The 24,070-nt window shown below is 51.4% G+C and overlaps 1 protein-coding gene across 2 annotated transcripts in view; it reads right to left on the reverse strand.

Moving 5' to 3' along the window:
- Window positions 1–2,942: 2,942 nt before the first annotated feature.
- STK32C (serine/threonine kinase 32C) overlaps window positions 2,943–24,070 on the reverse strand; it is a 97,019-nt gene continuing 75,891 nt past the window's right edge. Inside the window, exons 1-11 of one of the 2 annotated variants that reach the window (XM_040607114.1) lie at window positions 21,419–21,586; window positions 19,973–20,124; window positions 15,867–16,040; window positions 15,297–15,334; window positions 13,794–13,883; window positions 13,069–13,172; window positions 12,853–12,969; window positions 10,046–10,171; window positions 9,747–9,878; window positions 7,963–8,030; window positions 2,943–7,132 (exon numbers count right to left, since the gene is read on the reverse strand). In XM_040607114.1, coding sequence (XP_040463048.1) covers window positions 6,994–7,132; window positions 7,963–8,030; window positions 9,747–9,878; window positions 10,046–10,171; window positions 12,853–12,969; window positions 13,069–13,172; window positions 13,794–13,883; window positions 15,297–15,334; window positions 15,867–16,040; window positions 19,973–20,124; window positions 21,419–21,511 — 1,233 coding nt within the window. In that variant the 5' untranslated portion in view covers window positions 21,512–21,586 and the 3' untranslated portion in view covers window positions 2,943–6,993. Of the gene's footprint in view, window positions 7,133–7,962; window positions 8,031–9,746; window positions 9,879–10,045; window positions 10,172–12,852; window positions 12,970–13,068; window positions 13,173–13,793; window positions 13,884–15,296; window positions 15,335–15,866; window positions 16,041–19,972; window positions 20,125–21,418; window positions 21,587–24,070 lie in introns of those variants that run through there. The other variant, XM_040607113.1, reaches the window with a different exon arrangement.

Genomic DNA, 24,070 nt, shown 5'->3' on the forward strand with positions numbered 1-24,070 from the left:
CCCGGGGGTGGTGGTGGCCCAGGCAGGAGCCAGGGACACCGTCAGCTCTACCAGCATCACCCTGCAGAAGTGGTTTTGGTCCCTCCACCCACCTTGCCAGCTGAGGGCTCAAATCCCACTGCCCCTTTCTCTTTGAAGGGGGGTTGCTTTTATTTCCTCCATCAGGGAACTAAGGCGCGGAGCTGGCACTGCTGCACGCTCCCCCCAGCCCCCAGAGTTGGGGGACGGGGCTGAGAGCAGGTGTCCCGGTGCCAGCAGATGCCGAGCAGAGCCCCAGCAGAGCCGGCCACCTGCTAATGCAGCCAGAGCTCTGGGAAACAAACCCTGCTTGGTCCTAATCTCTGCGGACAGCTTTCCTGCGGGCTCTGGGTCAGGCACGCAGGGGCGAATGGGACCGGGATGATGCTTTATGCCCCTGACCGAGCCTGTGCACCCCCAGCCCAGGCGGGGATGGGGACCAGCCTCTGTGCCCCGGCAGAGCAGCAGCACGCTTTGGAAAAGCAGTGAGACTCGAAGACGAGAATTGCCCAGAGCAAACCAAACCAACGTGCAGTGCAGTGTGTTGGCCTGGAATGCCTGCACAGCTAAGGTAGCAGAAAAATGACACAGAGCTAAAATCGAGGGTGAGGGCACCCCACAGCCGAGCAGCCCGGCTGAGGGCTGCTGGCAGGTGGCCCAGGGTGGCCCAGGGCTGCAGGCACGCGGCTGCCCTGGCATGGTCCCACGGCCGCAGCAGAGGAAGCTGGGGCAGAGGGGTGCCGCGGGCTCATGCCTGCTGTGAAAACGCTCCTGACACTTCCCTAAGGGCGTGAATCAGCTGGCAGACAGACACAGAGTTATCACTGTGTTTCCCTGCTTTTTGCTGCTTTTTTCCCAGCGTGTGGCAAACCTTGCCTCTGTGTACCCTGCTGGGGAGCCAGGCTCGCCCCTGCCCACCCTGTGCGAGCATCAGCACCTTGCACCAGCCCTTCCTTCAGGTCCGGCCATCTGAAACGGCACAGATAAATCGCAGCAGTAAGAAAGGCAAAGTCGGGCGATGGGCCAGGGGTCCGTTCCCTGCTCACCCCACCCTGAGGGTGAGCCCGAGCAAGCACTGGTTGCGGTGGCTTAGGCACAGCAGTAATGGGCAGGGGGCAGGCAGCTGCCTGCATTTGTAGCTGCCGAAGTGGTTTAAGTCTGTATCAGCTTTTTTATCCCCTGTAATTTAAGGACCGTGTCTGGGGAACTATCCTCACCCTTTTACCTTTGCCTTGTCGCGTCTGCACAAGGAGGAGCGACCTGGCCTGCCGGGTGCCCCACGTGCCCTCGGCCCTCTGGGGACACCCAGGGATGCTGTGAGGGGTCACAGCAGAGGCATCCAACCAGTGGCTGGGCACAGGGCTGCCACTGCTGGCAAAGGGCTCTGCCGAGCGAGCCACATTAAGGCTCATATATTGACTTGTCTTGTTCCTTCACCACTTCTTTTGAAGTCAGAAAGAGCTTTTGTAGATGCTTTTCTACCCTGAGATGAAGCAAGCCAGCACACTGTGCCAACAACCGTAATAAATAATTCCAAGTACTGATGAGGGATGAAAGAGAAAAAACTGAGACCTCCTGAAGCTCCCCAGGGCTGTTTTTAATCGAGTTTAAGATACAAAATCCAGGGTTGTGCAGTGAAATACTAAAATGCAGCAAGCCGCAGCCATCACGCCCTCCCCACCACAGCAGGGCCAGGGTGCCCTGCCACCCACCCCCACCGCCCTCCGCGTGCACCCAGCCCCATCCTGCTGTTCCCACCCCCCCCCACCCCCCCAATCCCGCTCTCCTGGATCAGTCCCAGCTGTGGTGCGGGTACCCCCAGGCTGGGACCGGTATGAGCAGGGGCAACCCAGGCTGGTGACCATGCCTGGAACACTCCTCATCCTCATTGAGTCCCCAAACCCGGTGTCGAAAGGGCCACCCAGTCCCACTGCTGTAAAGATATAACTCTCCCTGGGGAATTACAAATACCTTCTGACACCAGAAAGTGGGACACTATAAATGCCTGGATTCATCTTTTCCCCTTTTTAACACTCATTTTATAGCTTTCAAGCAGCATCACGGCCGCATTCCTACTGCTCTCATCCCACCCCTGGCTGCACGCTAGCACTGAGCATCCCACTGGCTCGGGGGGTCCAGCTGGGCTTTGGCAAGCTCTCACCATTCTAATGCCTTCGTGGTTGGTGCCTTCACAGCCACCAGCTGCCAGTGCCAGCCCCACGCTGCCCCATGCAGATGCAGCAGACGGAAAGCAGCGGGCATGGCCAGCTGGTGGGCAGGAGCTGCGCCTGCCGCTGGGGCTGGGCTGGGAGCTGTGGCACGCTGCAGGCTGGTGTAACTGGGATGTTGAACAACTCCAGTCTGCGATGTGTAAATAAGAAATGTAATTATAACATCCACTTTTTTCCAGATACAATTTCTGCTCCCCCCCCCCCCCCATCAGTAACCTAGAAATGGCAAATACTTGGCAACGTTAAAAATACACATTTATTACTCCACGTACACAATGGCTTCTCGCAGTATCTACAAAACCACAAACTTGTCGTAACTTAAATATTCTGTGACATGGTAAAATTTTCATGCAATAAAATTACAGAAATGTATTAACATAAAATACAAAGATACACTTTACATATATTTCCACTGAAATAATTTTTAAAAAATACCCTACCAAGGCATCAGGATTTCAGCACTGTCAAATGTTAAGTTGCTGTATTGGCCTCTTTGCTATTATTTTATTACTCCTATTCTCTTTTTGGCAAGGTAGAGAGTAATAAAGAATTGGCAGCAGAAGAAAAACTGGGACCCAATCTGGCATTTGTTTTCTATGCAAGATTCCCAGTGAAGTCTGTGGAATTCAATGGAAACACTTAAAAATATGCAACTTTACAAAACTTTGTAATACAACAGAGATAAGAAAACAATCTTATGGCAAGGAATTTAAGGGGAATAATTTATAGGTGATGTAGACTTTTCAGAGCGAACAATGGCACACCCTGTATAAATCTGTTATACAAAAAAATACATGTATTTAAATATTTATACACAGAAAATTATTGTATTCTGGTTGTAGTGGAGATGTAAACCAGAGCTGCGACTGACTTCTTTCAAGCTCTGCGTGATGGGGTTTGGTACCAGGAGTATTTCACGACTTCACTGTGAGTTTTGCTCACATCTAGGGCTGCCTCAGGCTCTAATGCAGCGGAGAGCGTAGCAGGAGAGGGGCGGTCTGGGGGCTTTCAAAGCCCCGCGTTTTTCACTGGCACCACTCCTGCAGCGAACACCCCTGCGCCAGCACGTGCCTCGTGCCGCGCACTGCCCGGAGCCAGGAGGGCTGCCAGCTGCCGGCCCATCCGCTGGCCCTGGCCAGCTGCCCCCATGCCGCACGGGCCGCCCCACCACCGACACACAGCCCTCCGCACACGGCCGCTGGCCGGCACCAGCACCGGACTGGTTCAACACTGACGGTCACAGGGACAGCGGCACTGGAGGGCGGCGTTGGTGGGCAACCCCACCGCACCCCAGGCACAGCTCCCCACCCCAGCCCGGTGTGTGCCGGCAGCCCCCCAGCGCAGCGGGACGGGGAGCAGAGGGGCGCCCAGCCCTGCAGGAGCCCACGGAGGGGGTTAGCTTTACAGCCGGGCACCCCTGGAAGGAGCTCAGCCAGCCCAGTCAGCACAGGCTCGTGATGGGGACACAGCGATGGGGACGTGGCACACAAGGGCCCCAGAGAACAGCAGCACAGCAGGAGTGGAAGGGCCCTGTGCACGGAAACCCACTGTGGAGGTTTTGACAATGAAGCACACATGTACCTGTTTCCTATCATTTTTCCATTTTCCAGTTACTCTTTTCTTGTAATTTCTTCTCCGGGGACTAGGCATAAATAGCATCAATAAAACCTGGTCCCCAGTGGGCACTGGTGAAGTTAGGCCCATGCATTATTGAAGATGAAAAACGAGCACTTCAGTTGCATTACACTCACGGTGTCCTGCTGCTCAGCGCAATGGTCCGAGAGGTCTGTGTCCTGTCACTTCTCTCAGTGATTTAAGGTTTAGAAACAGACTGAGGCAGAACGCGGAGTTTCCCCCGGCACATCCCTGGGAGATGCATTGCTGGGTTTCAGCGGTGCTCCCCGGGCAGCCAGAACCCGCCCCACGTCTCCTCAGCTGGGAAGGACAAACTACCTGGCGGCTCCCCAGAAGCCTTCCCAGTTTCTGCTGAGCGTTGCTGAGGACATTTTGCACAATTTACCCAGGAAGAGCAGTGCTGAAAAGGGAACGTAAATGACCCACACAAAGAGTTTAGGGTAAGAAACATCCATTTCAGAAGTAGCCAGCTCCTCCCTACACGCGCCAACCTTGGCCTCACAGGCCATTTGTCACTTGTCCTACAGAAAGCAATGAGAATGGCTGTTAGACATGTCCTGCCAAACTGCTGACATCCCTCCTGGCCTGAGAGCTTCTGCTTGAATCGGATCTATCTGCATCTCATATACAGAACAGTTTAGTCAAAAAATAAGTATGTTCCTTGTCATTCTGATAGTCTGAACTTTTGTAATTATTTACAGAAAGACGATAGTGCAATGGTGTTTACTGGAAAAAAATGTCCATACCGGTGGAGTAAATCATCTGTAATTTCTAATTCCTGAATAAATACATGGGTTTGACCCTCAGTCTGCTTCTCTTGCCCCACCTGAGTCCTGGCAGGCCAAGCGGTGGCCCTCACAGCAGCAGAATTATCACACTGCTCTGATCAGAAGCAAATCAGAGCCGGTCCTGATCTGGTCTTGTGACTTGAGATTAAGGTGTGACTACTACGTTGCAAGGCACCCTGGCCATCACTGGTGGCCATTGCCAACAGGCACCATTCCGGCACCGTGGGAGCTGAGCCCACCAAGGCACACAGCCAGCGGCACAGCCGGCAGCCAAAGCGCAGCACACTGTGCTGGGACAGAGCTGGGTGCTCAGGCCGGGGGCACAGGGGACACAAGACGCAGAGAGAAACGGGGGTGAGGACCAGGCTGCCCGCGCAGGGAGCAAGGGCTGCTCACCAGCAGCAAACAGGGCCAGAGTGTGCGGCCCATCCACGCACACACAGGTGTGCTCTGATATGTGGGAGAAAGTGATTAGGGTAATTAGTCTACCCTGGTACCCAGTAATCAGACTGGATGTCACTAGAGGCAGAGAGGGCAGGTCCCCCCGCCAGCACAGCCCAGGGCCAGAGCTGGGGGTAGGTGCCCTCCTGTAGCTGGGGGAAGCATTTATTTCAGACCTCACTCATGGAACGGCTGCAGCTCCCCTCCAGCCCCTCATTAACGCAGCTTCTAACGAGGTGAGGGGCATGCCTGTGCAAGGACCTGCGGCCAACCCCAGGGCCCCGCGGTGCGACCCCGGTCCCTCGCCGGGCACGGCCCCGGGCTGGATGCTCACCGTTACCTGGCTCCGTGCCGACAATAACTGTGCAACTGGCATCAGAGCTTTGGCCCCCCTCCCCTGCGCGAGTTGTGCCCGCACACCCGAATGCTTCTTTTAAAGACGTCTGTGAAAATTTGGTTCTGCACAATTTTAGCCACATACTAATTTCCACATAAAACTGTGGAAAACAAATGTGTCGTGTCATTTTTCATATAAAATTGTTTCATACCAGTTACGCTTTTCTATTTTATTTGTGGAAAAGAAAAACGCAACGAAACATGTCCTGAAAGAGTCTGCATCTGTTAAAAACATTTTCTCCCCATTTTTATGTTACAAATGTACAGTAAGGATGCAAACACTGCAACCTCCTAATGTCTGGCAGCAAACAGATGTTGATAGTTCGAAGGTGAATGCAGTCCTGACGAAGCCCCTGTTTACCACAGTAGCCGTACGCTGCAGCAGAACCCATGGCTCATTTTTAGCAATAGAAACCAAAAGCCACTCTACAGCAGATTAGGCAACTAATATAGTGAAAGCTTCTGGAACAAGAAAGGCAACATCCACAGCTGGAACAAGTTTAGGAGATCTCCCATCTTATTAAGAAGTTAAAACAGGTATCAGTAAATTATATACAGTACTTTTACTTTGCACTGAAAATAAAGTAAATCAAAGGGTAAAATAAGATATTCCCATCTTTTGTAACCAAGCGGCATTGCAAGGCCACCCACTTCACCTCCAATAAAATCTGAACCTGTGACAAACGGTGTCCTCCAAGCCCGGACAACCAGAACCAAACCCTCTGGTCAGCTCGCACAGCTCCTCGCCACTCACTGCAGCTATGTGAAGAAAGCAAGTATTTTAAATACATTCTGCAGCTCAATTACATGTTTAATCATTACCCAGCCCCTGAAGAATTCATGGAGTGCACGATAAAATATTTATTTGCCCCGAGTTGGGAAAGAAACTCTGACAGGTGATGAGAGGACAAGGACGTGCCTGGGATGTCCTTCTGCAGCAGGACTCAAGCAGCTCGAGGCCCCCAGGAGGCTGGTGCCACCCACCACAGCCCGCAGAGGCCCCGGAGCTGCTCTGATTTACACTGGGAATTGCTTGTCCCTGTGGCAGCCTTTATGAACGAGGAACGCCAAAGTAAAATTCAAGCCACCCATTCAGCCCTCCTCCCTCGCCACACCCGCCTGGCGTCGCCCCTTGTGGTACCCAAGGACGTAAGTTCTTTTCTTGTCACTTTACTGTTTTAAAACCATGTGCAGATCAGCAATCTGACATCAAAAAAGAACAAGCAAAAGAAGTTGATCTACCTTCTCCGACAAGTTGCATAGCAAGTATCTTTACCCACAACAGGCAACCAGTGCGCCAAACTGGCGATCCGTTAAATCCAGGAATGCAGTTCCGTAAGAACTCTCTCTTTTGCTACAGCTTTGCAAGACGAGTTGTCGGTGCTCTCCGGTGGTATCGGAGGACAGCCTGTGGTGCTCAGTGCAACCTGAGAACGGGTTATCGGCACGGCGCGGGCTGGCCACCCTCGCCCGGCAGCTGCAGCCTAGCTGCTGCCCGTGGAGGAGCAGACGGAGCTGCACATGTTCAAGTTGGAGGTCTCAGACTCAGCCTCCGTCTCGGCTTCATCGGTGGTCTCGGGGGGGGACACAGACTCGCTCATCTGCTCTTGGCTCTTCTTTAGCCTGTGCGGAGCAGAGGACCCACGCGTCACACAGGCAGCCCCGGACGGCACCCCCCAAGGTGGTCTGCAGCAAGCCTGCCCCGTGCTGCCCACACCACTCCTCAAGAGATGCCTACAGCAGACCCGTGGTGAACAAGAGGAGCCTTTCCAAAGCACACACAGAGCACATAAAAAGGCCATGACAGGGACCAACACATCAGCAAGACACGCTGAAACACTCTGAAATACTCCACAATGACTCGCAAGGCTTCAGCTTTCAGGAGCGCTGCCCACCCAGACCTTGGCCACGGGCGCCCGTGCCATGGCCAGGGCAGCAGGCTCCCAGCCACGCACCTCCTCCGCGGAGGCTGCCTCTTGCTTTACTTACCAACTGAACATTCCCATGGCAGCGTGCCTAAACACGGGGGAAAGCAACTGCTTTAACTCCAGCGCTTTCACTGCCTGCTCATCCCCTGCAGAGATTTTAGCATGTTCCTTGCCTTCGTTTTCCAAAACATCATCCTCTAAAAGCAGGATAGGTGAGATGATGCAGTGGGGGAACTGAAGAAGTGTCGCATATGTATGTTAAATTCCAGAAATCTCTCTGCAGCATATTATATTTAATTTATTAAAGTGATTAATAATCCCTCATCTTGTCTCCCTTTTGGGTCAGAACTACTTTCATACAGAGGCAGCACCTGAGCTCCTTGGCTGATGTTAGTCACCCAGGGCTAAGCCTCTGGCAGCAAGATGCTCCCAGCCATCAGGCACTGACACTCTGATTCCTAAGGGAAGTCGGTGGAAAAAGAGTATTTTTTCCTTAAAAAAAAACCAACAAACCCACACACTCACTTCTCTCTGTTAAAGATGACAAAGTCTTGCTGGATAGCTTCAAGGCATTCTTGGAGATAGTCATTTTCCTGTTGAAGAAAAACAATACAAGCATAAGCAGTGCCATTTGCATCTCACTGCTGCCTGCAGCATCGCAGCACTTCCAGCGCTGTGCACGGAGCCTCCCAGCCACCAGAGACTTCAGCTGAAACAGAGGATGGAAACAGCACAGCTGCTAGCCCTCATGGCTTTCACCAGGGGCTTGTTTCATCTGTGACAAGCACAGTTTTCCATAAAACATAGATGGTGCACAGCTTTCCAGATGTATCTGTGTAATCTGCTTTTGGAAGTGTTACCTGCCCACGGAAATGAAAGTCAGCACGGGGGAGAGACCAGCACAAAGCCGGCATGCAGGTGTGTGGACAGCCCTTGCCTCCTGACTTCTGCCTTTATTTTACCTCCTGCATCACCTCTGCCTGGGTGCAGAGACCTCTCCGAAGCCAGACACTGCTGCAGCACACCGCCTCCAACCAAAGCAGGGATGCCACCGCGGAGCCTCACCCACCCCCGCACCCCCAGCCACGGGTTGATGGCCACGGCGAGGGACAGGCTCCCGCCTGGCACCTGCGTGGGCACTGGCAATCGGTGTGGGTCCTGGCAGGCAAAGTGCCCTTAATGTTCCCGGCAGCAAAACCTCAGAGAGGCATTTGCAAATGTGCTTATTCTTGGTTTTTTCCTCCTGATTTATCCTTCATCCTTTTTCAGTAAGTCTCATTGATCGCAGCATTAACTCCCGCTGAAGAGGGAAGGGATCCATTGCAGTTAATTAGTGCAGACAACAAGACAGGCAAAATCCTGCCTGGTGTTCCCTGTCGCTCTCAAGACAGGGGATGCTCCCCCTGACCTCGCTGGGGCAGAACAGATGTTTGTTCCCTTAGCCTGGGATTTGCACAGCTCAGAGGCACTGCGCAGGGGAGGCAGGCGGTGGGTAATGCACATTTGCTCTCACAGACTTCCCCGGCACAGCAGCCTATCTGCAAACACCCCTACAAACGCCTGTTCTCTGCGGGACCATGTACCTGCTCTGCTGTGTAAGATGGTTTTACTTCTGGGATGTGTCCACTCTGTAAAAATCAGATTCTTGTATTTACCTCCCCAGTGATATAAAAGCACCATGACCACCACAGTGAAAAGAAGAAACAAATGCATCTCATCTCTGGCCTAATTTCCTGGCTAATGGATACCTCTCTGCAGAAAGCTGGTGCCCCTCTCCCAGGCTCATGTGCTGTTGGCAGCCAGCCCAGCCAGAGCTCGCCCCGGCGTGGGGGCACAGCAGGGCTGCAGGGCTCACCCAGCCGCACGCTCACGCAGCAGCAGAAAGCACAGGAGCGGTACCCACAGCTGGGACTGACTGGCGGGGTGTTTCTGCATGGCCATCACCCCAGATTGGAGGAACCGCTCCCCCATAACCCCACTGACAGCTGCCACGGACACCAGGCAGCGCCTCTCGGAATGGTGAAGACCATATGGATGTGGTTTGGTGTTTTTTCAGTTTTTCTTCTGACAGGTGTGCCCAGACCTCTATTTCTCATTTCATTTTCCAAAGGACAGGTTACTGTGAAAGGGTTTTAAGAAACTGAGGTAAGAGGAACATTTGCTTGTCAAGAAGACTGCATTGGGCAAATGTTTTTATCAAAACAAATCTGCGGTTACTGCAGCACTGTTGCAGTTACGACTGCTCTACACCCCACATTCAGCAGCTCAGCCTTTTTTCCCGGCCGGCCGTTACCCCAGAAAGCACTTACAGACTGCGAGCTGTCCTTGCTGTTATCCCTCGACTTGTTCTTCGCAAGCCTCTTCTTCTTCTTGTGCAAGGGCCTCGACTCCAGAATCATCTCCTCCAGCTCGAAGGTGGGGTCGCAGTGCAGGCGGCCCTTCTGCCAGGACACACAGCGCGGCACCGCGCGCGTTAGGCACAGCACAGGCTCTCGCAGCACAGACTCAGGAACTGCTTCCATCAGAAAGCTCTGCTGAAGGCAGCAGTTCCTCTCATGACAAGAAGCCGTCCCTGCTTGGGACCGGGACACAGATCGCTCCTACTCACATTGGGGACGAAGCCCGGCTCCACCCGCTTCTCACAGACGTCGCTCCAGACCACACCGGACAAGTACGCCGAGGCCTGAACATCGGCCAGGCAGGAAAAGCGATGCTCGGGATTCACCGTCAGCAGCTGGGGAGAGAAAGGCACTCCTGTCAGAGGGGAAAGAAAAGGAGCCCTGTGGCACCCTGTCGTTAAGACGACTCGGATGTGTCAGCCATGCAGCAAGCTTTCTGCCACGGGAAATACGTAACTACTATAGGGGAAAAAATAATAGAAAAACTTTCTGGAGGCTGTGAAATCAGACAGCCAAAAATCTGGTACCGTGAGCTCTTGGACCAACACAGGCTTGTTCCTCCCACGCCTGCCTACGCTGCACGACCCCTCACCGCTGCACCTGGGTGCTGCTGCCCTGGCGAGCTCCTTCTCGTGCCAGGGACAGACCTTGCTCCCTCCTAAAGACATTGATTCCCCCCGAGGGTCGCCACTGGGTTTCAGCCTCCACCTGTCCTGTTTTCACACCACTTCTGTGACACCAGGGGATACTGCTCCATTTATCACACACAGGGCTAATGAAGCACAGAGAAAAAAAATCAAAATGCTTGCTTGCCCTGCTGAGAGACCAGTCTGAGGACAGATTTTTCAAAGAATTCAGCACTGTGCACTGTGCTGTATGCTCAGCTGATGAGCTGCAGCTTCCCAGACTGCTGGAGGTATGCCTCCTGTGGAGCTACATCTAACAGCGAGGCACACCTAACACAGGGTCTGAGTAAAATTCTGTGCCTGGTCTCCCCCTGTGAAAATCTTCACCAAAGCATTGATGCCACCTTTACAGTGCACCCTCAGAGCCCTGTGTGCGTCCCTCCTCTCTCAAATACGGGATGCTCGTGGCAGGCAAGACGCACCCACCCTCGCCCCTCTCCGGATGCCAGCTCCCCCGCCTGCCTGTGCCACCGCCACCAGCACCAGAGCCGCACCCCACCTCTGGACCATTTCTTGCCTTTTTTCCAGAGCACCTAGAACTTGAGTCCTGACCTCTGGCTGCCCCAGCTCAGTTCTGGGCATCTGCAAACTGAGTGTATATGGTCTCCACAAACTGGACACCTATGGCAAGACCTCTAAAAAATGCCTGTCTAGCACTGTTTCCTTTTAAAAACTGTGGCATAATTCTAGACAGACTAATTTTAGGAGGTTACAGCCTTTTTGCAGAAAATGTCAGCACTAAGTATTTTTCCAGTGCCCAAGGTATGCAAGAAGCAGGTAACGGTGACTGTACGTACAGCCCGCCAAACGTGCAGGCACAGGGATGCTTGTGAAGGGCACAGGGTAAAAGACCGCCTCGACCAGCAACTGCCACCTGGGGAACTTCTCAGGCACTTTTTCACAGCATAAAATTATCTTCATCTTTAAAACAAAAAGGGAGGAAACCCCAATTCCCAAGTAAGGCCACGTGGGAAGGAGACAAGGGGCATCGAAGCCAGCACAGAGCCAGTGCCGGAGTGAGGAGCAGGGAGCAGGAGCTGGCCCTACAGGCAGGTGGGCAATGCAGCACCCAACATCACCCCTGGGCACCAGCAGAGCCCCCTGGGCTGCTCCAGTGGGCAGGGCACAGGGCTGGGACACTCCGAGCACAGGAACCCCAGTGCTCTGGGGGACGTGTGTCCAGCTCTGGGGCCCCCAACATCAGGAGGACACGGACCTGTTGGGGCGAGCCCAGAGGAGGCCACGGAGGTGGTCAGGGGGCTGGAGCCCCTCTGCTGTGGCGCCGGGCTGGGAGAGCTGGGGCTGCTCAGCCTGGGGAGGAGAAGGCTCCGGGGAGACCTTAGAGCAGCTCCCAGCACCTACAGGGGCCGGCAAGAAGCTGGAGAGGGGCTTTGTACGTGGGCTTGGAGCAACCTGGTCTGGTGGAAAGCGTCCCTGCCCATGGCAGGGGGTTGAACTAGATGATCTTTAAGGTCCCTGCCAACCCAAACAATTCTACAAATCTGCTTCTATGATTATATGACATGGGGTGTCCTTCCAGGCTGAGGCGGCTGCTGGCATTTTCCTGGTGAGATGTTTTAATTCCTGCCTGGTCTCCAGGAGCCCGGCTGCCGGCAGCCCAGCAGATGGCAATGCAAACCTGCTGAACACTCCACCACAGCCATAACTAACAATGCTGCTATTCATTAAAACAAAATCTAATTATGTAAATTGTCCACCCAACATTAACTTACATTAGAGTCACTTATTTGCTGTCAGTACCATGTATATCTTCTGTATAGCACACTCATCAGCTACTGAGTTCTCAAGCAAGCAGAAGCTAAAACAGCCTCCACATCTTTCTTGTGTAGCAGCACGAGGAAAGTAGCGGACTGTCCCATAGATACGGACCCCCCCACGAGAGTTCTAACAACCAAACACACCAAGTCAGGCCCTTCAGCCCAGCAGAACTGGTGAGAGGGAGCAGCTAACACAGCAGCGGCAGCATGCACTCCTCCATCTTACACTTACACGTCTTACTCGGCCACAATTGCTGACTTTTTAGGTTACAGTGATCACAGAGGGGGTGCTGGAAGGGCACAGCTCTAGCTCAGGTGGGAATTTGACTGTCACACCAAAACAGGCCCTTGCTATCAAAGATAATGCATCTTATTACAGGTATAATAAACAAACAAAATGTGATTAATCTGCGCTTAAGCCTGAACAAAGTCATAAAAACTAGTCCCATTTCAATTTTACATTATTTATTAATAGGCTGAAGATTTTCCAGCTAGTCCTGCATGCACTGTGGCTAATATACAACTTAAACCACGTCAGCAGGACTCGTTTACCTTTCTTAATAGAGCAACCATTTCTTTTGACCATGCAGACGAATACTGAACGCTCACAGTACTGAACAGCTGAATTAAAGACTCCACAGGGTTGTTGGAGTGGATGTCATACGGTCTCTGGGGGAAAAAAGCAGAAAGATGAGAAGAAATTCCCTCTCCTCTCTGCAGTCAATCAGAAAACATGTTCTTATGCCTCGGAGCGCCTGGGAGCCCTACCCAGCCCCGCAGCAGTTCGTAAGCCATGATTCCCAGCGACCACCAATCCACCTCGAAGGAGTAGCCTGTCCCGCCATTGAGGAAGGAATGGAAGATCTCCGGAGCTGAACAGAAATGGCAAAATTCAACAGGTTATTCATTGACTTCATTTTGTTTCTATTTCAGTACTTCACGTAAGTCAGTACACAAGACCTTATGGTTATTTTTATGCACTACTGCCCAAGGGGAGGCTGTGCAAGCCAGGGTGAGTAGCAACAGCAGCAGCAGCAGCAGCAGCAGCAGCAGCAGCAGCAGCAGCAGCAGCAGCAGCAGCAGCAGCAGCAGCAGCAGCAGCAGAAGCAGCAGCAGCAGCAGCAGCAGCAGCAGCAGCAGCAGCATGCCTGCCCTAGCTGGGCAGCTGGGTTACCGGGCTCACATGAGGAGAACCCTCCCCACCGAGCAAGCAAGGGATGGCACAAACCCACTGCCTGCCGGAACGCACCCAGCCCCAGCCCAGGGCCAGCGGGGAGGGCAGGGTGGGATGGGGAGGGTATGCTGACAGCGATTCATTCACTCTGGAAGTTTCACTTTTCAAACCATCAGGCTCCACTGAATGACTTGGGTGCATGCATTAACCTGCCAAATTAATTCAGTGCCTTTGTCACAGACAGGGACTGTCAGGCAGCATGCGGTGAGTACTCTTGAAATGTAAAAGACAGATGTAAGGAACAGCTATCATTTCTTACCCATGTACGGCTTTGTTCCAGCTAATGCAGTTGCTCTTTCACCATCCCTAATTATTGTTGCAATATTAAAATCTGTTAAATGTGCATGACCTTAAACAAAGACACATTTTAAGAAGGAATTAATCACAAGAACAGCGGCAATGTACAGTCAGAATACATTTGTTTCATAAGCTTCTGCCCTCGGACAGTGTAACGTGGGGGCAGGCAGGTCAGGGCCCGACCCCACCGAATGGCCGTGACGGATTCTGAAGCTTTCCCAGCAGCTCAGGCTGGCTGGGTGATTCAAAGGTAGCTAGCTTAGGATCTTGATTTTAAATCACACTTGGAGCAAACTAGTAACGTACAGCAAGTCCAGCACTAGGTCAAATGGCTCTCGCCAGAACAAACAGCCAGCAAAGAAGGCAACAGAGAAACACTATACTAAGATACTGCCTTGGTCGCATTGATTAAAAACCTAGAACTGTTTTTGATGAAAGCCACTGAGCCACAACTACCACAAAGTCCCAGAGCTGAAGCAGTGCTGCCACTCCGCACAGACCACAGCAAACTTCAATGTGCCAGCTGAATGAAATCATAACAATACTTCCCAAACCCTAAGGCTGTATGAAGACATCATTAAGATGTTTCAAAAAGTGCTGGAACACCTTCTCTCTGTTTCTACTTTCCCTGTCATCAGGACTGAAATTTAAAATTCAGAACACGTCATTACTTTCAAGCCAGCCTGTGATACAGAGAACCCACCCACTCGCCCTTCTGGAGGCTGCTTTCTGCTCTCTAGCTACAAGGCAGTTATGACAGTGGTGTGTAAATCACAGACTAAAGCCCTGTGAAGTCTTCCCTGACATCTCCTTTTCCCCATTTACGTTTGGGCTTTATACACTGCACTGCTTTCTAGTTAACTCCCATGCAAGTGCAAGCTTTGGTTTTGACGAGGCTTTATGGTAAAACTCAGATGGTTTGAGCCTGCTGTCCTGAGAGACTGCATCTTCAGGTTATAAGATCTACTACTGGAACAGAAGACACTACAGGCTCTCCTATGGCACTTCCCCTGTGGAGGCCGCTGAGACAATATTACTGATAGATGCTCTCACAAAGGTCCCTGAAGTCACTCTCCCTGGCTCAGCCCAGGTCATCCCCCCAGAAAGACATCACAACTATCCTAAAAGCGTATGTGCAGATCACCGACTTCAAAACTCAACCAAGTCACTTCTCCTGCTTTGTGCCCTCCCACGATGCCTGGTGCCGCAGTTCTGGCGTGGGGGACCTGTGCATGGGGCACTAGCGAGAAAGGAGGTGGTGCGGGTGCAGCGAGGGGGGTAACGAGAGGGGCTGCCCTTGGCGCGCCCGTCCTGGCATTACAACGCACAGGCACGTTCAGCCAAACACTGAGCAGTTAAGCATGATGCTTTTTCTGCTCTTTTCCAAGATAAAAAGATGCACAGTCTGTAAAGGCTCTGTCCCTTGAAGGAAGGGGGCAGACAAAGCAAGGCACAGAGATCCTACCTTGCTCATCGAGGAGGATGTTGTCTGGTTTTACGTCTCTGGGAAAAGAAGCAAGGTTACAGCAAGATGAAATCTCAGTCAGATCAAGGATGCAACTCAACAACAAAAAAAACCCTTAACTTTTTTACCTATCAAAAATTAGGAACAAATAAAACAAAAATATCCTAACATGAGACAAGTCCCTTTATGATGGACTAGAAAAATGCTCTTCCTGGGCAACTGGGCAAAAAAGTGGGAGAACTGGACTTGATCAGGCATCACTTCCAAGGAAAACTAATAACAATCCAAAGAAGACCAGTAACGACACCGGGCCTACTTCTGTGAAACCCTTGATTCCTTTGAAACCCGCCCTGCCAGGTGCCTTCAGCGCCCAGCGAAGTGTCGGGCTTCCTCCAAGGGACAGGGCAGCCAGGCCAGCGCCGAAGCGTGCCCACCAGCATTGCCAGTGCCGTCCAGTGCAGGCTGATAGCTCTGACCCGGGGGCACTGGTGGCACTAAGCGAAGAGAGCATCGCCTACCAACAAACCCGCCAGGGGCAGCACCCACTGCGAGTCGCGGCTGCGTGGTTACCTGTGGATAATGTGCTGACTTCGCAGGTAGTCGAGAGCCAGTGCCATCTCACAGATGTAGAGTTTGACTGTTTCTTCCGTAAACTGAACGTTTTGCTGCAGGTGATAGCGCAGGTCACCACCAAGAAGCAGATCCACCACCATGAACATGTCCTCCTCGTCCTGGAAGGAGTACCTGCGGGACCAGCGGCACGTGAGCAAGCAGGCTGAGCCTCACAGCAGCCACAAAACCAAGCCAGGCTTCCCCCTCCCCTAACACGCGGCTCCTGTGAAAGCTGTGGGCAGTGCCACCGCCAGAGTACGCCAGCCTAGGCCACTGCGCCTTCCCCACGAAGCAGGTGCAACTCGGGGTGATGTCCCGTTTTTGAACCTACTGCTACACTAAGGTGTAATACCTGTGATGAGGTGAGTATCCCAGTCCAGTTCCCCCCGCTCACCCAGCCACCGTCATCTTTCGTCTTATGGGGTAAATTCAACAAATACAAACCAAGGAATAAATATAAATACCTTTTATGTTGTGCAGAAGTCCTTGTCCACCTGTGTGAGAAGCCAAGGGCCGGGGGAGTCTCACTGACAGAAGATCCAGTCGAGAGCCCCGAGGGTCCTCAGGCCCCTGGATTCCAGCACCGGCGGAGGGTTCTCCTGCCTGGCTCGCCAAATTGATGCCAAAACAGCACAGAGCAACTGCTCAGAGATGAGTTTTGTCTTTAAGCAGCGAAGGTATCTATTTCGTGGAACACTGAGGAGCTAGCCAATTTGCACCGGACAAGCAAGCTGCCGAGCGCCACCGCGTAACCCCCGGCAGGCAGGGCTGCGGGCAGCGCGCGGGGTTTGCCAGCCGGCCACTTAAGAGCAACTTTGCATTTTCAATTGCAAACAATCTGATAAACCTACTTAAAATATCTCTGCTTATCCTGAAAATGAATTGGAAAACACAACTGCTAATTTAACCATAAAAACCAGAAAAAGAGATTTATATTTACTGTAGAGTAAAACGCCTCTCTAAATCTGCAGTGGAACCAACAGGAGACTGACAGCAGTGAGGATTCACTACAAAACAACGTTCAATTGTTATATTTGGTGACAGTATTTCTAAGGAAAGAGTATGTGGGATTGTATAATACTTATGAATCACACAATTATGTTCTCATCTTAAATGTAGGTTTATTCTAAAAGTACAAGATGAAACGGAGAAATTTGCTAAGAGAGCAAGTTTTCCCAAGAATCCCATTACTCGTTGGAAAAAAATATTTGCAATTGTTAAAACACTAAATAAATAAATACTATTTGGCTACCCTGGAGTAAAGGCTCAACAAAAAGAATGTAAAGTACTACCAACTTCCAGCACTTTGGGTATAACACTTTCTGGTTTTTTGAAAGGCTTTCCACCCACCAGCCTGCCAGGCACCCCACATCGCCGTGGGCGGCCCGAGGCTCAGCCTGCCCGGCCCCCCAAGGTGTGCTGCCTCCCCACGAAAAACTGCGGCTTCTGCCCCTCTTCTGTCCCCGTGAAATCAGGGAGCCGCTCATGAGGCACCGATTCCAGCCCTAAGAACACATCCCAGAGGTAACAGAGCCTTGCAGTGGCTGAAGGAGATTACCGTGCACCACGCCTTGCAGATGCACTTCCTTGCATTTTTTACATAATATATCATTTTTCTTTACCCATTATTTTCCAAGTAAGCACAGCCTTTATTTTACATTTACTATTTTCTCCTTGTGGTTGTGGCTGCACAAATTTTGAGGCAATCTCAAAACCACTGGGTTGGAAATAGTGCCTACCTGACCTGATGATACTCTCTAAGCCACAGCCGTAGACCTTTACCAAAAGCCACGCTGTCGTTGGAAAGAAAGCATTTCAAACCATGCCAAGGGTGTGCAAAACACTTGGAGAATAAATCCTAGACAAAATTTTGAGCAATCCAGGTCATATACACAGTAAGAGAAGGAACCACTCTTCCCTGCACAGCCTGTCATCCTCCACTCAATGGGATATGAAAGATTTTCCATCACTTCTCATAAAAATCCCTCTTCTTCGCTCTGGGAATGTAAGCCATGAACTCCTTATTTCTATAACCCTGCACAGATGATGGATGGATTTTCTGATCCCTGCCTCACATCAGGGGCTCCTTCACAGGGCAGGGAGGGAAGAGAGAGGACCAACTACCTGGAGCACCCTGCAGCAGAATCCGGGAGAGTGTCACGAGGCTGACTGCTAGGGACTCATCCCAAACTAACCAAAGATCATAGGATATAATGCACTATTATCTAAAATGTGTCAATTAGCTTTTTGTGCTATCCTGGTTTCAGCTGGGATGGAGTTAACTTTCTTCTTGGTAGCTGGCGCAGGGCTGTGTTTTGGCTCTGATGTGAGAACAGCGTTGATAGCACACTGATGTTAGTTGTTGCTGGGTGATGTTTCCACTAAATCAAGGACTTTTCGGTTTCCTGGGCCCTGCCAGCGGGAGGGCTGGAGGGGCACGGGAAGCTGGGAGGGGACACAGCCAGGACAGGTGACCCCAACTGGCCAAAGGGACATTCCATACCATATGGCATCATGCTGAGTGTATAAACTGGGGCAAGAAGAAGGAAGGGGGGACATTTGGCATTGTGGCGTTTGTCTTCCCGAGTAGCCGTTACGTGTGGTGGAGCCCGGCTGCCCTGGGGATGGACGACCCCCCGCCTGCCCGTGGGCAGTGGGGGATGAATTCCTGGGTTTGCTTTTGTGTGGGGTTTTTGCTTTACCTATTAAATGGTTCTTATCTCAACCCTTGAGTTTCACATTCCTTTCAGATCCTCCTCCCCATCCCTCTGGGTGAGGGGCAGTGAGCAAGCGGCTGTGTGGGGCTCAGTTGCCAGCCAGGGTTAAACGACAGCATGTGCAAAATTTGATAATGATACATCTGAGCTCTAAAGGAATATATTTTATTTGACTAGTGAATGTGTTGCAAAGCACTTTTTGCCCTTAGTTGTCCTCCAGCAAAAGGCCCTGCACCTGATAATTTAAAGAGATCTCATAACTTTTTTTCAGCAACAGATCATTAAAAAGTTACATTTCAAATTGCTCAATACTAATTTGACTGTGTGCACTGGTAAAAACTATCCTCATTACTGTGTAATGTTTTAGAGTCCAGTTTCAAAAGAAGTCCTCAAATCAGGCTGAAATCTAACAAATAGCTTTAGTTGGTAATGCTTTTGAAATACATCCTGTCTAGACAGTCACAGTAAAAAATGACATGCAATGTATCTCCTTGGCTTCCCTACAACCATAATAACCCCCACACCCCAGCAGCATCCCTCAGTGTACATCTGTGGAGCCGCCTTTGCAGTGCCTGCACAGACCCAGACACACTCAGGACAGCTTGAAACCACCCACCACAACCTTTTGAGGTGGGACCTCTCTCAGAAACACTTTACTGAACACACTGGCTACAGCTAAGGGCAGTTCTGTTTATTTAAACTGTTAGCCAGTCTCTGCAAGATTTGAGTCCTTTTAGAAAGAGACCAGATGCTTACTCTGTAAAACATTACATATTTTGTATATTTTTTGTATTAATAAAAGTTATAAATCATCATCTCTAAACATGCCAGTTTCTTTGACTTTTCAAGCTGTTGCTTGCTACAAAAAATGGCCCCACGCGGTATCTGATTCACCACAGGCTGTCACCATTCTCAGTATCTCCACACACATGAGATGGATTATTTCTTTAACAGCAGTCAGCAAAAGCATCACAGTGCCCCAAGACACCTTAGTCAGGCTGCACACCGACACACCATGGTAAAAAAATATTTGATGGTTAAATTGGTAGGGAGTCCCTTAGGGGGGACCTGATAGTGGTATTTGCAAGAAGGCTGTGAAAAACACCTAACAAAGACACAAAAGTTTTTAGTGGAAAAACAGATACTAAGCTGTTTTAAAACGTTTGATGCCGTAACATTTGGATAGCTTCTGTGCTATGTTTCCTGACTGGATTCCACGTTATCATGGACTTTGATTGTATGGTATTCCCATGGACAGCCATGACTCCAGGAGGATGGGGAGCATGTGGCTCTGTGAGTACCTGAGGGCAGGCGGCCCCAGAAGGCAGAGGGAAAGGAGCTGCTCACCAGAGATTCACCAGGAACACGTGCTCGATCTCCTGCAGGATCTCCAGCTCTCTGAACACATTGCGAACCTCATCTCTTTCGATGCACTGCTGTTTGTTCATGTACTTCATGGCATACATCTTCTCAGTGTCTCTCTTCTGCACAATACACACCTAAAGTACCACAGAAGGGGAAGGAAAAAAGAGATTTAGTAAATTGTTCCATATCCTCACGTGCTGCTTTTACCAGACTGAGACCCAAGCCGCTCAGTAGTTCTACCCCACTACCAAATATTCCTGATCCCTGGGCTGTGACTTGGGACCTACAGACGTAAGCATCCCTGCTCCAAGTGCAGTGCCCATGTGCCCCTGTTCTAGGCACTGCACCGTCCCACCCCAGCTGTCTTTAACTGCACGGCCATGCAAGAGCTTCCTCCAGGATGCGACGGCTGGCCCTGGGGACAGCTTTCCGGCAGGGAGTGGTGTCTGGGAGCTGTGGGAGAGAGCTTTGTGCTCTCTGCCTCGGAATGGAGACCAGCTTCAGGCGATCGCAGGGCTCCTCTCCCAGCCTTGACTCCATTCTGCTCACATCCGCTGGCTGCCAGCCTCCAGCAGGTTGGTTTTAATCTATTGCGTACATAGCTGCGCTCTGAAAGGTCAAAATAATCCTGTTTGTTTTAGCAGAAGGCGATTAAAATGTAAATTTGTTGACAGCAACAACGACGAACACTGTGCCCCTCAAAACGCAGCGGTGCTCCATCCTTGCAAGACACAGACCCTCCCTGCACGGGGTTTGTGATCCCCTAGCCCCTCCTGCATGCCCGGCCCAGGCTCCCAGCCTCCAGGAGCACCAAGCCACTGTGAACGGGGACACGTCCTTCCCTGGGCACGGGCCACGCTGCTGACCAAGCTGCCTGGGGTGGCCGGGACCCCCTGCCTGCCAGCCCTGCCCGGTGTGCGCCTGCCGCGTGGCTCAGCCAGCCCGTTCTCACGGCCGGGCAAGCAGGGTGCCACCGCGGTTTCCCCCAGGAAACGTCACCTTCCCCGCGGCTGTGGGCAGCCACCCCTTCCCGGCACGCAGCGCCAGGCTGCCCGGCAGCCACCGGTCCCGGGCCCAGGGATAACGCAGCACCTGGCCCTGGCACCGCGCTCTGCCGGTGGCACAGGGATGCCGGGCTGGCACGGGCTTCCCAGCCAGCACTGCCTTCGCTGTGCTTCCCTCGGTCTTCTGCTGCTAATGACACCTTTATTACCGAGGTAACTATTTTTAAAAGAGCTAATTAGTTATCAAGGTAACTTTTTTAAATGAACTAATGAAATGTCTACATTTGGTATAATTACATCTGTCCTCTTTTAATTATCAGACACGCTCATGGTTACAATGCATTGGGTGTATCTCCTTTGAAAAAGACACGACTTGGCATTTCGGTCACACAGCCTTCACCTGGAGCGGCGCAGGGACGCTGACCTGGGGTGGCTTCAGGCAGCTCATCAGAGAGCAGGTCACATTTACACAGCACGGGAGCAAGTAACGGGAGTTTCCACGGACAGCAGAAAGCATCGCAGGCAGATGGGAGCAGCCGAACTCTTCCGCACCTCTAAAATACTGCCATTAATAACCATTTGCAAGTGCTAATGGTGCACAATATAATATCATCAAGGACACACTGCAGCAAGAAGGTGACAAAATAATAGGTGGTTATCATTAGCCTGATAAAAACATCCCAATTAGCGAAGCACACAGAAATTATGGGGATTATTTTGCAGTCGTCGTTACAATTACGGTAAGAACAGAAAATTACGCACTGAAATAACTCCAAGCACACCTCAGACCTCACATTACAGGCTCACTTCTCGGGCAGCTTCACCTGAGCATTTTTCTCGGGGTCGACCCCCAGCTTTGCCCAGAGGCTGGCACCGCCGGCAAAGCCCGGCTGCAGCTCGGTGCGGGAGCGGGCTTGGCCAGCCCGGCGGGTGGATAGCCCGGCCCCGTGGCCATGGCAAGCTGCCTCTCAAGCCACCGGGGCGTCAGAGCCCGGCTCAGCCCCTGACCGAACCGCCGCTGCCAGCTGCCTGCCGCTGCGGTGGCACCAGCAAGCCCGATGCCCACAAACGGTGCGTGTGGCCGAGAGCCGCGTGCGGTGCGGGCAGCTGTGCTGAGACAGGGCGGCTGTGCCCCCGCGCCGCTGAGCCCCCGCGCAGGAAGGGGCATCCCCAGCTCCGGCCGGCTGGCACAGTCCCCTCTGTGCCTGCGGTACAGCTCAGTACAGCTGCTGGCACTGCTCAGGACACAAACGCACAAGGTGGAACCCTTGCTTCGTGCAAACTGAATAACAATGAAGTACCTACTGTGATGCAAAGCACCAGCAGGATCCAACCCCTGCCTAGCCACAGACTAAACTGGTTGTACATTTAATAAACCAGGCAAAGTAATTTTAGACTTTATAAATTCTTCAAGCAGAAAAGACCTAACAATATCCCTTTAAAACATCACCATTGCTACATAACTTCTCTAAAAACAAACCTTTGAATAACAGCCACCCAGGCACCAAATGACATTCTTTCCTGTTGCCAGTTTATCTCACATTACAGAAGCTCATTAATTTCTAAAATTTTTTTTTGGGGGGGTTGTGAATTGCAGTATCTTAATAGGTACTGCATTCTATATTTATGTCATTTGCTTCTTGTTTCTCTGCAGGGAAAATGGAAACCTAGTATAATAAATGAGAAAATGATGAAAACTTCTTGTACTCTGTAATCATAATAGTTTTCTGAAATGGAACAGCATCACCTACGTACAAAGCAACACCAGCTTCTGGCACTCTGGAAATTTTTGTTCCCTGTTCTCTGGAAAAGAATGGCCATGTGGGTGTCGATGGAGACGTCCTTCTTTCAGCCAAGCCTCCCAACTCGCCAGGGTGGCAGGGGCAGCCACGAGGACGGGTGCACGGGGGCTGACCTGTGCTGGGCAACGTGGGGGCACATGCCCGCGGCTGGTGGGTGGCTGGGGCGAGAGGGCACATCTCCAGTGCCCTCGCTGTGCTCTGTTTGTACCGCTATAGTTACCACAGACATTAATAGTTAATGGCCATATTGATGCAGCTCTTGGCGGGGACCCAGTGCAAGTCAAACCAACATCAGGACCGGTGTCAGGGGGGCCCGGCCAGGCTTGGCCACTTAGGCCCCCTGCCACAGCCAGGCACCCTTCATAAAATGCCCCGGTTACAGAAATGCGTTCGTCCATCCCCCTGAGACGTCAGTGCCCCAACACGTATCTTTTCTTTTTTGTGCTTCTCCCTTCGTGCATCTGTTCCTGGGGAAGGAATAAACATCTACTTGGTAACAAGTCAGGGTGTTTTTTTAAATTAATCTCAATCCATTTTCAAGCAGATCTACAATGCGAAGCAAGGCAAGAAAGCAGAAAGAGAGACTACTTTGTCCTCATTCTGCACAATGCGGTCCCTCACCGCACAAAGGAAATTTTCAGTGGTTAAATACAGCCATTAGAAAAAATTGCATGTAACGCTGCCAGATTTGTGAAGCAGAAGGCAGGCATCAGCTGGTAGTATATTGCTCAAGACATGGCACATAAAAGATTTAATAGAGTCCCAGATACCCTGAACATTCAGCTGCTGCCAAATGGTTTGTATACAGCTGCCTTTGCTTTTATTGCATTAAAGGCATAAAGGGTTTGGAGCTTGCATTTGTGATTCAGGACATGAGATGTGCATTTAACATCTCCCAGTTCAATCTCATTTTATGGGGCCCCAGACAATGACAATGCCTGTGTTGTCACCGTAGCTGGCAGCTTCTTCACCTGAATCCAGGACAATCTTGGGTCTTCACTCAACAGCTCCAGCTGTCTCAGTAATTTAGAGGAGACTAACAAGGACCATTGACCTAGGTGATATTAAGTAACAGGTTGGGCAAACCTACTCTCAGTTTTGAAATACCTTTCTCGCAGGTAAGAGTTATCATTAAAAAATGCAATACATGAACAGAAGTGCTCAGAGATGCCTCTCCACTTTGTGCACAACGTTTGTTTTTATCAGCAAAAGTGGTTAAGGAGTTAGCCTGACTTTGTTCAACTCTCATGAGCACCCAGGAGATTTTTGTCACC

This window comes from Falco naumanni, chromosome 9, assembly GCF_017639655.2.
Source record: "Falco naumanni isolate bFalNau1 chromosome 9, bFalNau1.pat, whole genome shotgun sequence".
Classification (NCBI taxonomy): domain Eukaryota; kingdom Metazoa; phylum Chordata; class Aves; order Falconiformes; family Falconidae; genus Falco; species Falco naumanni.